Source organism: Haliotis rufescens, unplaced genomic scaffold (assembly GCF_023055435.1).
Source record: "Haliotis rufescens isolate VD_foot unplaced genomic scaffold, xgHalRufe1.0.p SCAF_4, whole genome shotgun sequence".
Classification (NCBI taxonomy): domain Eukaryota; kingdom Metazoa; phylum Mollusca; class Gastropoda; order Lepetellida; family Haliotidae; genus Haliotis; species Haliotis rufescens.
The window spans coordinates 44,667,557-44,685,076 of NW_025964112.1; the positions used below are offsets into that span (position 1 = coordinate 44,667,557).

At 36.9% G+C, this 17,520-nt stretch overlaps 1 protein-coding gene across 1 annotated transcript; it reads left to right on the top strand.

The window, feature by feature from the left end:
- Positions 1-286: 286 nt before the first annotated feature.
- LOC124152367 (sperm-associated antigen 16 protein-like) lies at positions 287-16,946 on the top strand. Its single transcript, XM_046525295.2, has 17 exons — positions 287-379; positions 983-1,060; positions 2,097-2,164; positions 2,399-2,523; positions 3,498-3,635; positions 3,902-4,009; positions 6,721-6,908; positions 7,785-7,927; positions 8,563-8,696; positions 9,285-9,428; positions 10,531-10,631; positions 11,127-11,211; positions 11,988-12,114; positions 13,098-13,163; positions 14,461-14,587; positions 15,303-15,367; positions 16,372-16,946. Exons 1-17 carry the CDS (start codon positions 343-345, stop codon positions 16,480-16,482), a joined length of 1,845 nt encoding a protein of 614 aa, XP_046381251.2. The 5' UTR covers positions 287-342; the 3' UTR covers positions 16,483-16,946.
- Positions 16,947-17,520: the final 574 nt, after the last annotated feature.

Sequence of the window (17,520 nt, forward strand, 5' to 3'; positions counted from 1 at the left end):
AACTACATAAAGAGGAAAGTCGACCGATTAAGGAAAGACCAGTATTGCTATACGTACAGGTGATGTAAAGAATTCAAATTAGTAATATTTCAAAATGTAATTTTTAATATAATTAACTTTCAAGTATTTATTGATGTAACTAATTTAATTTGTAGATATCTTAAAATAATTGATTGGATTGATATGGGTGAATTCTTTTTGTTGAAAACTTACAATGCACAAAATACTGATCTTGTGTCAAATGTGTATTTAGGCATATGATTATCTCCCCTTACAGACTCTCCTATGCGGGTGTAACGTATATACTGCTGTCGTCAGTAGCAACGCTCATTGTAAACGAAGATGGCGGCGAATGAAACAGACAAGTATTACTTGGAGAGTATCCTTGATTGTTTTTATGCATTATATATTTATTCAGAGTGACACTTCTCGGTATGTAAGCGTCTGATATTCAAAAACATGTTGTGGTAATTTGCAACAGAAATGCATGAATATGTATTGTTATATTGGTTAAAGTCTCTGTGTTTATTGACAGACGATGTAACAAAATCGCCTCAAGTCTCGAGTAGAGACAACTTGAGTAACAGGGCAGTTGTTTTTGATTTTAGAAAAGAATCACAATATTGTTGGGCTTTATATTAATTCATATGGATATGGAGATGCCTATTACCCAAACTATCTCTCGAATTAGTAAATACGGTATCTCCAAATATATAGAATCCTATGCACAAACTGTGGCGTGTGTAGTCCTAATTCCGCAAACGTATATGGGGTATATTAGGATAATTACTATTGCTCTGGATAACTCAAGATAGGTTATATTTAGTGATTATCTTTGTATTATGCATTCAAGTAGTTGGGTTGCTATATTTTGTTTTTGGCAAACTGCCCAATGGCAATAACTTTTCAGTGGATTACATGAGACCTGACAACTTTATTAACATGATATTGTGATAAATATTTCCTTAACCCTTGACCTTAGAGGAGCAGCTGTTGGTGGACTCTGACGATGAGTTCCAGTATGAGGAAGTGCCCATTGATGAAGATTTCATCACCTCAGGTAAGACAAGTGATGTCATTGTACTATATCATGATGTCGATGTGTTGGTAAATTTTAATGTTGATGCTGTATCAATACAAATTTGTGAATATTGAAGCCATATTTATTAATTCACCTACACATTTACATTTATTAAGATGGTCAATGAGAATGCAGATAATTCAGTTTTTAACATGTAGTGGGTCAGTCTAGTTCATATTTAGCATTAAATTCATTAATTGCAGGGTTATGGTTTGAGTTATGGTGTCCATCAATAAATTACTGAAGGGACAAAGTAGGATAATGGCCCTTTTTGGCCACAGGATCTACATTATTTAAGAATTGAGCCAAACTTTCAGAAATTGTTATGAAATTTGTCAGATCTATTCGTATGAATGACAACTAGATGCTGTTGCATTTTGGGGACTTATGACAACACAAAATGCAAAGACTGAGGCTGATTTTAGAGGTTTTCAGGAAGTGCTTTTTAAAAGTTGAACATGAGGAAGTCTTTGAGCCAAGCTGATTTTCATAGATGTTGATGAGACAATACCAACAGATGATAAAAAAAACCTCATTTTGAGTCATCACATAGTCAAAGTAATAGATTTTCATAAAAAATTTGTCCTTTTTCAAATGTTTATGTATTTGATCATATAAAAAGTCCAAAACATGCAAGTGTATGGAAGAGAAAAACCCTAATGTCAGCCATTTGTACATTTCTGATCATTTTCACAACAATATTTCAAAAAAATTCTCAAGTGTAAAATTAGGATTTCCAGTGGGTCCAAAAGGGGCCCTTATCCTGCCTCGTCCTATGGAATCTTTTCCTGCTGATGTTAGTACTTTGCTTATGTTAGTGTTTGAAATGAGTTAACTGTTGTTTCCTTACCCATTGATGCAGGGTAAACATAGATACACAGTTAAAATGCCCAAGGTACACATGTTATCTTGAATCTATATTATTTTGAACTGAACATTGTTGTGTATCTACACTTATTGTGTATCTCATTGAAATGGACATGAATGCTCATATTTATAAATATTGTGTTTCCAGAGATTGAAGAGGATCTGGATCGTGCTGTGAGAACCATTAAAGAGGCATCGGAAGATAATGAAGCCCTGGTACAGTGACATAAAAAACCATTTACTGTAAAAAATTGAAGACCCTTCCATTACAAGCCTAGCCTCTATTTGTATATACGTGTATCATATGATCTTACTATAATCCAGAATTCTATATGTATTTGTATCATTTCTTTTAATCACACCAGCCTCCTAACATTTGATGCTTTGGAAAGTCAATACATGAGACAATGTTAATATTGTTCATTCTTGTTAATATAACCACGTTTCCAGACCCGGAGAGACAGCACTGTGAAGGCCTCCGTGATACAGAAGCCAGAGGTTGTGGATGACTTTGTCAGGAATTTCCTTGTGAGGATGGGAATGAACAGATCATTGGATTGCTTCCAAACAGAATGGTAAGCTTTGCACAGATGGACTGGGATGTGATATATGTATCCTAGATTCTGATGTGTTAATTGCTCTGCTCCTATAAATGTTTCCACATGTTTTAAACTATATGTTCTTTTTAAAAATAATATATTGATGTCCTTTCTGACTGTAGTAATATTTTTTTCTATTTATAACCTACGTAAAAATACTTTTGAGTCTACTATCTTGTTTTATGGCTCTTATAATCCTTTTCAGTCATTAATTGTTTAGTCTTAATTTTAGTGTTATTATATGGACTATTATTAGCTGCATACTAGACTGAACAAAACTTTATAAGACTTGGGGGGGGGGGGGGGGGGTGGCAAGGGTGGCACATCTAAGGCGCCGTGATTCGCTGTGCAGAGTTGCGTTCCTTGGGCAGTCCAGAAACCTATGATTGTGGGTTCGAATCCCGGTTCGCCCCGATTATGTTTCTAGGTTTGTCAGCACCATACCAGTGCTCGTGGATTTCACCGAAATGGTAAACATCTAAGACCTGCATCACTTCGGGCTTTCCTCCCACATTAAGCTGACACGCCGTGATATAACTGGAATACTGTTAAAAGCGGTGTGAAATCCCACTCACTCACTCACTTATAAGACTTGGTCTTCAGATTAGTGACACAGTCTGATATAAGTGTATTAATGGAGTTGTTGCAAAATACATATTGGTAGTCTTTACCAAGTACACACCCTTGTATCCTTTAATAGATTGAAAATGGTAGTATTTTTTAATGACAGTTTCCTGTAGTTTTATGTCATGGTTTATTTTATGTCTCGAAATATTTACATGTAAGGGAAAGTAATATATAATTTAATGAAACAAGCTTGGAAATGTTTTTCAAGTACAATTAACCCAGGATTCCCACTTTCCAAAGGATGAAATTTTGACCAAATCGTGTGTAAGTTTGTTCCGACGCCAAGGTTTGTGTAATTACGTATTTTCTGTATGATGTGGCAGGTATGAACTCCAACAGCGTGGAATGCTGCATGAGGAGGATGTGGGTGTTGTTCCTGACATCTTCTCACGGAATCAGGACCTCGATAATGAGGTCAAATTTCTCAAAAAGGAGGTTGAAAAATTCAAGAATGCTGCCATGTGAGTTTTAACATTGTCTGATTGCTATAATTTCCATAGAATAAGATCTGTTCTATCTTATTCAATCATTTGTGTTAGAGATTTGATCCTGCTTAACAGACAGAATGAACTTATTGTATATCATTTTGTTGAGATTAAGATTGTGGTGCACTTCTGCATCATATATAATCTTTATCCAAATTTCAGCTTATTGAACTCTGTCATTATTCTTATCAAGTAGTGGAATATCATTAATTTATTATCATTTTCATTGAAATTGTTACCAGGAAAGCCAAAGAGACGTATGTAAAGCTGAGGAAGGAGCGGGACTACCACCGCATGCATCACAAGAGAGTTGTTCAGGAGAAAAACAAACTTATTGATGATATCAAGAGGTGAATAATTCTATTTTGTATATTAAGACTCATGTAAAATTAAAAATTAAAATTGAATTGTAAATTAAGAGTTTCCTTCACACAGTCATAGTTCTTATTGCCATTGTAGCCCAGTAAAGGGAAGTGGCAAATTATTCAGATATGTTTGTGGGAATATAACAAAATACATCATCTTCAGGAGATTCCCCAAAATATGAAAACTGATCTGTGTGGGAGCTTGTAACTAGTAAAGAAGCAGAAAGAACAGTCTGAAAGAATGATCTATGCTCCCGGGACATGATGATATGCAATCCAATTTAATTCAGATCAGATCTTAGATCTGGCTACTGCTAAACAAAGATCTGAAGACATCCCATTACAGGTCCCGTCAGGACCTTCGCCTACTTTGACCGACCACTGAAATAACTAATAAAAAGTCAACATCTGCCAGTCAAAAAGCAGCTTTCTCAAGCTATATGACACTAGTTTCAAACTGACAATTTCCATTCCAGACTATGTTCAGAAAACTATTTTGACAAAGTTCTCGATTCAAAATTTATAAACTGAACAAAAGAAAGTTCTGGAATGTCAACTTGAACTTGTATGCCATGCAAAGTTTTTTTCATTTAAATGTTCATAAAATTTTGTAGATTTTGATAAAATTAGTCATTTAGCCTGTAACAGTTGTTTGGAATACCCTGTGTTTACGTTTTCCATGTTACATGATTAGAAAACACATTCCGACTGTAACATTCCTGATCTGGTAAGCAACGCTCTGATTGGTCAGATAAAAGGTTGTACTGATCTGACCTGTAATGGGATGTCCTCAGATCTTTGTTTAATGGTAGCAAGAACTAAGATCTGATTTCAAGGAGATTGACATGCAATCAGGCAAGACACAAGCCTGTTCATATCCTTGTTCCTTGGATCATATAAGTATGTGATTCTGGGACAAATTCTCCCTTGGGATGGGTGAGGTGATGAGAAAGGGGGTTTAATGTCTCATTCAAGATTCAAGATTTATAAAGATGTGCATGCAGGTGTGTATGTAGCTGCTTGTACTTGTCAGGAATTACACATGTATACCAGGGTATGAAACTCCCAAAAATTTCAGCCCTGACCAAAACCTGCCTGCCCACTATAATCATATGTTTCTCAGGATAAGCTAACGGGATTTCTTTTTGGTTACATTTTATCATTCATCTTTACATGTGAATTAATGATTACCATCGGAAAATATTTAGAATATTGTCACATATGAAATATAACCCGACCGTCGGGCAGGGGGATTTGAAAATCTGGCAGCCCGAGTTGAAATCAACCCGTCTCGGACGGTCAGGCAGGCAGGTATTTCGAACACTGTGTATACCAGTTCTGTTTTCCTTACCCCCTGAGATACCATGCTGCAGTTCAACATGGATACCCCAATCAGACCCAGTATACTGACTCAGTCCTTGTTTCATTCCCTTAATCTCATTTGGGGAATCTTTTAACGTCTTTTGGTATGACGTGGCCAGGGTATGGAACCACTGACCTATCACACTCCGGGCAGACACTCTATCCACTAGGCCATGGAGGCGGTCTCCTCCCTGAGATGATCTCTTTGAACAGTTCTTAAAATGTGATACCTGACATTCTTTCATGTGTTTATTGATACATACATACATACATCTATCAAGAGAAATTGTTAAGGTATTCAATTTTTAAATTGGAAGTTTTTGTTTTCCAAATTTTATAAACAATTTGGCTTCAACCCAAAAATCTAAAGAAAAAAAATATTAGACTAGTGGTCTTTAATATCATTAAATAGACAGATAGATTTTACAGTATTATATATAACTACATAGAACAAAAGATCATCCCATACAGTTTAGTTAAAAACGTTATGACACATATACATCAGGTGTATCAAATAACAGTACTGCAGTGCCTTACCTTGACTTGCAAAACTAGGGGTCCAGGGGATCCCCAATAATTAAGGGTCCTTGCAGGCAATATAAAGGTCCTGTAAAGTAATGAAATGGTGTAGTGTACTGTATGTTTTGATAATTACTTTTGAGCCTGGGGTGTATCAATGATCATGTGGACAGTGGTCATGATTGATAGATGAAATAACAGATGCTCACAACTGCCCTTGATGCACTGTAGGTACAATGAATATTATTGTATGTCCCTCGGGACGCAGTGTATTCTTTTTCTGTGTCCATTCTGAACATTTGTGAGTATTGGATGCACATTTGTGCATCATGTAGAACCCTGTTACGGGTACACATTACTAGTGTGCACTACTGGTGTGCATTACTAATACACATAATAGGTCTAACATTAAGGTGCATAATCCAAAATGTCATCAAGCAAGTCAAAGTCACACAGTTATACTTTTTTAAATAAAAGAATTATAGATTTGAATATTTCCTAGGGGCAGGTCAACTACTAAAGGGGGTGGGTGGGGTGTGTCTTAAAAAAAATGTTACATGTATTTGAGGGGAGGGAGGGTGTGTGAAAAAATGTGACATAGAACTGGGTGGGGGGTTCAAAATATGATTCAGTCCAATCCCACCGGCTCCCCACCCCTATAATGTATAACCATTCCCTAATGCATGCATGCAAAATTGTTCACATTTTATTTCTAATGTTTCAAATATTCCTATCTAACAGTCTTCATTGGTTTGACCCTGGTACTGAATGTTTCCTATTGACTTCTACATTTTGGTTTGTCGTGTGTTCCTCAGACTGAAGCGTCACTATGTCCAGTACGAGCCAACTCTACAGCAGCTCAAGTCCAAGTATGAGGTGGCGATGAAGGAAAAGATGTTGGCCAAGCTGGAGCGCGACCGGGCAGTGGGTCAGGTCACGGGGCTTCAGAGCACTCTCAAGAGCATGGAGTCCTTCAAGGGAACATCCAACAGTAACCTCCAAGGTACATCATCGCAACTTAAAAAAGATTGGGTTCTTGTCATGTTGGAATCTCTGAAGTGTGCACTAAATCTTGGATATATTTGGGTTTTGTCTTAGATCTGTATCCTGTTTTCAACTTTTTTCAACCCGTGAAGATCTGGGATAGAATAGGTCTTCAGCAACCCATTCATTGTAAAAAGGCGACTATGCTTGTCGTAAGAGGCGACTAACAGGATCAGGTGGTCAAGTTCGCTGACTTGGTTGATGCATGTCATGGTGTTCCAAGTGTCTGGATCAATGCAAATAATGTCAATCATTGGACTGTCTGTTCCAGACTCGATTATTTACAGGCTGCCGGCACATAGCTGGAATATTGCTGAGTGCGTCATTTTTAAATGACATCCCCATGCCCCTCCCTACCATAAATGTCCAGTCCCTGCACAATGTACAAATATATAAAGAACAATAATATATAATATATATAACTTTTTTCATGGCCCCCTACCATATAATTATGATGTCTTTTGGCGAACACACTCCCCATCCCCATCCCAACCTCCCCCAACCCTTCTTTCACTGTGTGATGACAATACTCCAAAAAAAACCTCCCCCTCCCCGTCCCCACACCACAAACCAACCCTACCCCTACTTACCCTCACCCACCCCTATTATAAATGACCTGAGCAGGTGCTTTTTACAGTTTTACATAAATCTTAATTTACGATAGTGTCTTTCAGTTGTTTTACACTAAACAGTATACCCCCATCAGAACCCATGGGAGCATGGCTAACTGATTGTTTGTAACCCTGTGATTTCTTGTTCTGATCAACTGATCTATATTGTAAATTCTGGAATCAGGTTCAATCTATTTGAGGAATGTGTGCTTATAATTCCTTAGACTCTTCTGCTTCCCTGCGCCGAAGTGTTCCTGAGGACAAGTACGGACGTGGACCGACCCACCAACGACTCTCAAAGGAAAGAGAGATCTACAGCGGCAAGGACGTCCGTGACCTGGGAGAAGACTACAAGAGACATGCAAACGTAAGGAGAATTACAAGTCACCTTGGGCCAATTGCACAAAGCAAGGAGTTAAACATTGTTCCCGGTGTTGACGTGCTGTGCAATTTCAACGATCATGATCAGGATGATGCCAGGTCTTCCTGTGTCTGTCTCAGATTTTTTAATACATTACATCTTTTTTTCTGCCTGCTCATCTATTTGATAACCATGTCCACAACTTATGTCACCTTGGTAACAACTTGTGTTGTTTACTCAGGGACTTAATCCCTGACAGGGGTTTATTCAACTTTATTGTGTGGAATAGCTGGTGTTTTATTACCCAAACAGGATGTTAGTAATAAAACACTAGTTACCGATTGTTAATTGCTATTTTAATTATTCACAATGTCAAGATCAAGTGTCATTTCACAAATTTTACAATGTATGCAATGTTGCTATTTTTGTAGGATTAACATGTTAGCTGAAACAGAATGTGTGTAAGGCTAAGACACCACCCACACAATCACCCACTCACCCACTCACTCACTCACTCACTCAAACACTCACCAACCCAATCACCCACTCACTCACTCACCCACCCACCCACCCACCCAATCACTCACTCACTCACTCACTCACTCACTCACTCACTCACTCACTCTATGGCCTGTTTTTAGGATACTGAATTCCCCGTGGACACTGGTGTCAACCCATACCTGTCCCAGGTAAAAGCCCCTCCTGGTCACCTGACACGCACAGGAGGTTTCCGACAGTCAAACACTTTCCAAGCTCACTCCCACCCAGTCAGTGGGTAAGTATCAGTAGAGTTCTGGGAAAAAGACAAAAAATACTGCACGAATAGTAACTGTTCAGAATACAGTACATATGATGTGAGATATTACCGGTATTCGTTTCTTTAACATATAATGCAGAGCTGGAGATAGGTTGTGTATTTGCGTAAAATATGCACTAAATAAACTGAAATATGCAGAAAAATCACATTCCTAGCGTATCAAATATGCAATTGAAATGCGTGAAGTACATCTGTTAGATAAAATGATTCGTATCAGCCAATCACGAAATTCTTTTACCGACAGTTACATTAGGTTATACATGTGTAGGCTACTATTCATTTGTTTTTTTAATGATTCACAGGGATTGTTACGAAACAGGCTTTCAAGTTAAAATACCAAATGTAAAAAAACATGTGAGTAAAAAAATTGTCACTAGAAATTGTGGATACCCAATAACAATGAAACCCATGGGTAAAATACTCAAATAACCAAAATCTTATTTAGAGCTATGTTATGTATGTATATATTATTATTTTGTTTTCATTTTTCACAATATTTTATTTTTCATGATTTATAAGCTTTAAGGAAAATTGTTACATTTTCAGTTTATCACTGCATCCGCGTAAACAGATTCTGGCAACAAGCAGTGATGACCATACATGGAAGATGTGGTCGGTGCCAAGTGGCGATATCATCATGACAGGTGAAGGTCACACAGATTGGGTCTCAAGCTGCGATTTCCATCCATCGTACGTATAATATTATTATTTGATATCTGTATTACTGGTAAGATGTTATTAATTAATATCTGTATTACTGGTAAGATGTTATTATTTGATAGCTGTATAACTGGTAAGATGTTATTATTTGATAGCTGTATAACTGGTAAGATGTTATTATTTGATAGCTGTATAACTGGTAAGATGTTATTATTTGATATCTGTATTACTGGTAAGATGTTGTTATTTGATATCTGTATTACTGGTAAGATGTTATTATTTGATATTTGTATTACTGGTGAGATGTTATTATTTGATATCTGTATTACTGGTAAGATGTTGTTATTTGATATCTGTATTACTGGTAAGATGTTGTTATTTGATATCTGTATTACTGGTAAGATGTTATTATTTGATATTTGTATTACTGGTGAGATGTTATTATTTGATATCTGTATTACTGGTAAGATGTCATTATTTGATATCTGTATTACTGGTAAGATGTTATTATTTGATATCTGTATTACTGGTAAGATGTTGTTATTTGATATCTGTATTACTGGTAATATGTTTTTATTTGATATCTGTATTACTGGTAAGATGTTATTATTTGATATTTGTATTACTGGTGAGATGTTATTATTTGATATCTGTATTACTGGTAAGATGTTATTATTTGATATCTGTATTACTGGTAAGATGTTATTATTTGATAGCTGTATAACTGGTAAGATGTTATTATTTGATAGCTGTATAACTGGTAAGATGTTATTATTTGATAGCTGTATAACTGGTAAGATGTTATTATTTGATATCTGTATAACTGGTGAGATGTTATTATTTGATATCTGTATTACTGGTAAGATGTTATTATTTGATATCTGTATAACTGGTAATATGCTATTATTTGATAACTGTATAACTGGTAAGATGTTATTTTTTGTTTGCAAACATTAGCTTCAAACTTAAAGGTTATGAGAAAGTTAGTAATCATAGAAATCAAGGCAGGCGCTTACTGATTAAAATATTTAAAGTAGGAAACTTAGGAACAACATTGTAAAGTATTTTAAAACTTCAATGTAATTTTGGTTTTCCAGATTTAATAGCGTCCACTGTTGTTTTGTTATTGCAGTGGCGCCAAGCTGGCGACAACAAGTGGTGACAGTACAGTGAAGATCTGGGACTTCAGTAAGGCAGAGTGTGTACACACATTCACAGACCACACCATGGCAGGTCAGTCGAGGAGATTCATAGCAGCAATCATGGTTTTGATCAATATATGTATGGGAAGACAAAAATATTTTTTGGTTGTTAGGAATGCTGTCTTTAGATTTCTATCCTTCCTGGAAGGCCAAACATTTGTTTGTGTTCAATTATATATATATTGTTTATATAATTTTGTTTAGAAATTAACAAAATCGTATCTGTGTCTAACATAGATACCCTGCTAACAGCTGTATTATCTGTAAAAAATAAGTGTGTTTTACTCAAATTAAAAACAGTAAAAGTGGAAAGTAATACATATGAGAAGGGAGGTAACCCTCAAAGTATTATGGTTTTAATTCTTTCATGTATCATTTTCCTGGTTTCACCTTTACTTTTTTGATAATAATTTTTTAAAATAACTTTTTTTTTCATTTCAATTTAGACAAATGACATTAAAACTTCATAAAATAGATCATACAAGAAATATTGAGAGGTTTAGCAATAATGTGATTATTTGTCCAGTATGGAGCTGTTCATGGCACTCTTGTGGAGATTTCCTCGCCTCCTGCTCCATGGACAACACCTCCAAAATCTGGGACCTCAACAGGTAGGTGATGGGAGAGGAGTCATTAGGCTTCAAAAAATAAATAAAAGAATTGGTTCTCAGGCAATGACTTTTGAAAATATAGTGTGGGCAGACAGTGTTTTTATTTTGCTTGTTCAAAGTATGTAAACAAATAAACAGCTGTCTACCATCAACTTTGGAAAAGGCCTCCGTACATAAAAAAGCATACAAACTCCTATTTCCACCATGACCATAACGCAAGATGCACAGTAAAGTAGTATGCATGTAAAGGGAAGTAACTGCGTGCTATATTGGATCGCATTGTTTTTAAGTATTAGGATTTTTTAATTTTTTTGGAAAATGGAAATGGAAACGAAACGTGTGGCAGATTTTTTTTATGTTGCGGGCAGTGCCTGAGCACCAAGACTATTATTTTTTTAGCCTTGTAAACAATGGAGAAGTTGTTATCCATATGTTTCATGTCTTCATTAAAGATCTCATAATAAATTATTTATATCATGTATTCAGTATATTTGTGACCCACTGAATTATGTTTGATTGCCATTCTAGAAGTTGATTAGTAAATATGAAGACGTACAACTTCTGGTTTATTGCACATAGCAAAGTTTAGAGGGAGATTCTTACACTGTTATCAAGCTGTCGCCATAAAGATGTGAATTTTCTTATCAACTTTATTTTATTCTAGTGACGTTGTCTTGTATCACTCTGCTGTTATGTCTATAAAGATTTTTTGTAGTTTTGTAATGTTTTAAAACCTTTAATACCTTTTATACCAATAGTCCTTCCATACATTACAGCTTACGATGTCGCTTCACGTTACGAGGCCATGCTGACTCTGTCAACAGCATTGAGTTCCTCCCCTTCTCCAACACAGTGCTCACAGCCTCTGCTGATAAAACACTGTCTCTCTGGGATGCCAGGACGGTGAGTTTCAGAGGTGCCGCCGTATATCGCTGTCTATAAAGCGACCCCGCTTATAAGGCGACCTCCCTGTACAAGCCTTCAAAATCGATGCTAATCTATATACCCCATCTATAAAGCGAATTGGAATGATGCACATCACCAGTGCAATAAAAACGTATTTGTCTTTCACAGAAAAAAATTACATCATATCCCTTCGGCGAATTCAGGTAAACGAACAGGTGATAACAATTAAACTTGGTCAATGCAAATTTGAAATTTGAGCTAAAACATCACTAGACATGATGATTTACTGTAATTGTCCAGGCAGTATAAGGACATATAAGGACCCAGAGGGGGTGCAGGGATGCCACCACCCTTTTTGAAGTTCACCTATTATTTATAAAATTTCATAGGTGATCAGGTATTCTTTGGTATAAACTTTAAGGACACTATAATTTTTTAACTTTCCCATTTCATAATGTTTTCAACAAAAGTACATGACTACACAAACTGACAAATCACAAAATGCACTCCTGGAAAAATGCTTTGCTTGTATTAAATGTGCTTGGAACTTTCCTGTGATAACACAGTTGTGGTGTCTTGTTGGCCAGAATTTCAGCTTTTCCAATTTACGGGGGATGAGTATAGGCTGCTAGAGCTGAGAGGGGGATGAGTGTAGGCTGCTAGAGCTGAAAAGGGGACGAATGTCGGCTGCTAGAGCTGAGAAGGGGATGAGAATGAGAAGGGAGGTGATTGTTTCATTGATTATATGCACTAGGGTCTGTATGAGAGAGTGCAGTGGGGTTGCATAGTGGTGAAAGTGTTCACTCGTCATGCCGAAGACCTGGGTTCGATTCCCAACATGGGTACAATGTATGAAGCCCATTTCCTGTATCCCCTGTTGTGATATTGCTGAAATATTGCTAAAATAACCATACTCACTCACTCACTGTATGAGAGACTTCATCTTGGACTAAACTAACTCCTTTTGCTTTATCTTCCAGGGCCTCTGTGCACAGACATTCTATGGACACATGCATTCAGTCAATAGTGCCACCTTCAACATGAGAGTAAGTATATGATACTGTATTCCATCCTACATAGGGAAACGGAGAATTCCGGTGCTTCACTGTATAAGACTACACACATGATCTGCCGTTAGAAAAGCAACTGGCAATGCAGCTGGCGCTCGATCATTCATAAGGAAATTGGTCTCTTCTGTTATTATCTGGGCCCTGATCCACAAAACAATTTTAGTGCGATGACTATCATAAGTCTGTGTTAAAGTATGGGTGTTAAGGCAGTTGAGATCAGTTTGTGGAACAGGACGCTGATGCTAGTAATCAATAATAACTTAATCGGCTGAGGCCTCCTGTACTATGTGTACTCCCTGGGTTTGTCTCCCGGTTGTCCTTGCTTGCTTGGCTCGTCTCACCAGTTTGTGGTTGATGGCTGCTCATCTCTTGGTAGGCATCGCGGAAAGTTGAGTTGACGAGGACGGTAATCCATAAGTGATAAATGTTCCTGGGGTGAATTAGGTAGTGGAGCAAAATAGATCCGATACAATGAGCAATGAAACTGATGGTATTTAAAGTGTAAATTGCAAATACGAAAGCAATTGTGAACAAAGCAAAACAAGCAAAGCGAAAGCGATTACATACGGCAACAGGTGTGTACTTGAAGAGAACTGGTGTGCTAATGACCGACTAGAGAAGTGGGAACTAGAGGGATGATGCTTGTGGCCCCTCAGTGTGGGAACTAGTGCCCCGGGCATGGTGCAGGGTGCTGACCCGGGGATGATTTAGTTACAGGGGTGATGGTACAGTAGTTATCCAATAAAGCTGTAGGTTTGCTATTTTTATACCTTTTAGGTCGGGGATATATAGTTATACCAAGGTTCCATCCATCCGTCCGTCCATCCGAAAAATTTGTCCTCGTGATTTCTCTTAAACTATTCAGTGGATTCATCTCAAACTCAGTACATATAATCTGTGTCATATGGAAGGGTGCCGTCAAGAGAAAAAAAATTGTTTTTATTAATTTTCCATTTTTTTATGAATTTTTCAAACCCTAACCCTATCCATTATTTAATTTGAAACTACTGACACACTGGCGGGTCGGGGGTATTAGTGAGCCACGCTCACTTGTGCCCTTGTCATTTTAAAAAAAGAAAGCCTCCTACTACCCTGTTTAAAATTATGTGTGATTGGATCATTTACATTCAGTGTTGTTCTCCTGCTGGGAAATTGTGTTATATACCAGCTATGCTTTTGAGGAATTACTGGTTTTGTTTCCCTCTGTTAGTAGTGTACTAGGGAAGTTGATGTTTCATGTGTTTCGCTAACTTGAATCATTTGTACCATGAAGGGCGACACGGTGGCATCGTGTGACTCGTATGGTGTCGTCAAGCTGTGGGACATCAGGAATGTGGCGCCGATGACCAGCCTCGATATCGGCCCTCACCCTGCAAACAACGTTGCCTTTGACCCATCAGGTAAACCGTAAACCACATGTATAATTATAGATATATACACCAAAATATTACATTAACCTTGTCTTATATAAGTTGCTGTGTGTTTCAAATATTTTCAGGATCATGACATTTTTTATTACAAAGCTAGTGAACTTTGTAAGTATCTGTTTGTTGATGATTAAGACTTAATGACATCACAGTGTTCTGGCTCAAGTGATATCTCGTGTGGAAGCCAGTTTGGGATGATAAATAGCTTTTCCTAGCGGAACAGCAATATCATGCAGAATGACTTGTAAATATTACACCCCTGTGAAGATCCGCTTTAGAATTGATCTTCAGAAACCCATGCTTGTCGTAAGAGGCGACTAACGTGATCGGGTGGTCAGACTTGCGGTCTTGGTTGATGCATGTCATTGTATACCCATAGAGTAGATCGATGCTCATGATGTCAGTCACTGGATTGTCTGGTCCAGTGTTGATTATTTACTGACCACGACCACAATCATATCGCTGGTAAATTGGTGAGTGCGGCATCAAACAACAAACACACAAGAGTGTAAATAATCTAATAAATAATCTTGACCAGACAAACCATTAGCATCTATCCACCTTGTTGATTGTAAAGATATCGTGATGGAGAGAATGTGTGTTAAGTAGAGAACACTAATTTTAATGGTTCTATGACATATTTGAAAAATATTGACTGTTTTCATCAAGTTTGATGTTATTTCCACAGGTGTTGTAGTGGCTGTGGCAAGTAATGACAGTGCTGTCAAAATGTATGAGGTGGGCTCTGGCCAGGTGAGTAATTTTCAATGCCAAAAAATAGTAATATTATAAGAATTTTATGAGCTGAATGGTCTTGTGAACCACAAGATTGGTCAGCTTATAAAATTCAATTCACCCCACTAGTGACATGTTTAACAAATTTATCATTACTCGTTACAAAGACTTATGTGCAAACAGGTTTAGTTTTGACGTGACAAGCAAGTGATGTCACATCAAACAGTATGACATCACAGTATACCATAGAATAAATTAATGATTCATTGATGATTTGGTTACAAGATTTCATACTCAGATTTCCTATATATTTTGTATAATTTCCTGTTACAAACTTGCAGAGTCTGTAGAAACAAAAGAGAGGGATGTTTTGAGAGGAAAATAATCCCAGTATTTTAATCATTTCTTATTTGCATATAATAAAGCTGTTTGCTTCCATTAGAGACACTGATTATGATGTAATAAATAAATTGCAAGCGCTTCATGGTATTTGATTGGCTAACCAAGCAATATTTTTGGCGTTTCTGTTTCCATAAACCCAAAATAAATTAGGCCCCTCCTACTTAGAAACTACTGTTTCCTGATTGGCTGATAACAGAATGGGCGGGTCTTGTGTTGCATTAACATGCTGAAGTATGACTTTGTTCTGTGTGTTAATCATTTTATAAGCAGTCTGTGAAGTAATTATTGTTGACTATATTTATTTATAAGAATTGAAATCAATTGTGTTTATGGAGATACATGTATAAATGTAAAAACCACTGGGCACACTTTGCATAAATCCGTGCAGTTTGCACAACAGTTTTTTACGTTTATAACTCCATAATCGCAAAAAATACTGAAGTCAATTCTTAAAAATATGCTTTGGATGCAACAACCTCAGGACTTATCTCTTAAATCAGTCTGTTGCTGAATATCCAGCAAACAATCAAAATTGCTGTGATGACAATTTTTAACTGAGAAAGATATAATGTATTTGCTGTAGTAGCTTGTAACATAGTCATGATTGTACATTTTTTCAGACGACAGCTCTAATTGGTCATGAAGACGCTGTCCAGTGTGTCTTGTTTGACCGCAGTGGGGACTTCATGGTGTCCGGCGGCAGCGACAACACTGTCAGGATCTGGTCATAGAAACAGGACACCTCATGGCCATACTAGGTCATGGTGAATCTTTATCACATATGCTGTAAATGGAACTGAAACATGGGCAAACATGTGTCGTCATTTATGAACCATGGCCATAGTTAAGTGATATATTTATGTATTTTTCCTCAAGAAAACTTTAATATATTTGTTTATTTTTGTCAAGGAATGTACTCTTTTTGGCATCCATTTTCTCACACAGTACAAAGTTGTTTTATGAGAGTTTAAAGAATACCTTTGTCAGAAGTATATTTTGGTATTTTATTGGTATGACTGAAGCAATAAAATCCTTAGACACTGATCCATGTTTCAATTTAGTTTTGTCTTCTATGTATATCATAAGTCTGTTTTTGTAAATAATTGACATGTTCACCGTGTTCAGAAAAGCATATACATATACTGAATCAATAAAGGTATGAAATGATAAGAGTATGAATAAAACTTCACCTGAACACTGTGGTATGTTTTCTTTTCTGAAAGTATGTTTTGGAAGAACACCAGACAGCATGTGACTTTGAAAACATCCAATCCATGATTAGCACCAAATGAATATATTTTCTTAATCTCCAAACGTTTCAACAGGCTCATCTACACGAAAATAAAACACTTGGCAGTTGAGCTATGAGTGAGTGAGTTTGAGTGAATGATGTTGAACACACAATCAAACAAGACACAAAGCCTGACCACCCAAGCACTGTGTGTGTGTACATGGATGTCATACACACACACACACACACACACACACACACGCACGCACACAGAGAAAAAAAGAAAAGAAAAGAAAAAAAAGTCCTATCCCTCTGATATACCATGTGGCAGTTTAACATGAATACCCCACTCAGAGGCAGCAGTGCAGTCACACTAAAGCAACAGAAATGCATCTTAGTCATGGCAGTGCGGCCAGGACTGACTGACTCGATTTTAGGTATGCCTAAGGGACGCATCAAATTACCGACTTCGACGACTGGATCACCCGCGTTGCTGTGTCCAGAAAGAGCTACAGGTGTTTTGTTTTTTTGTTTCAAA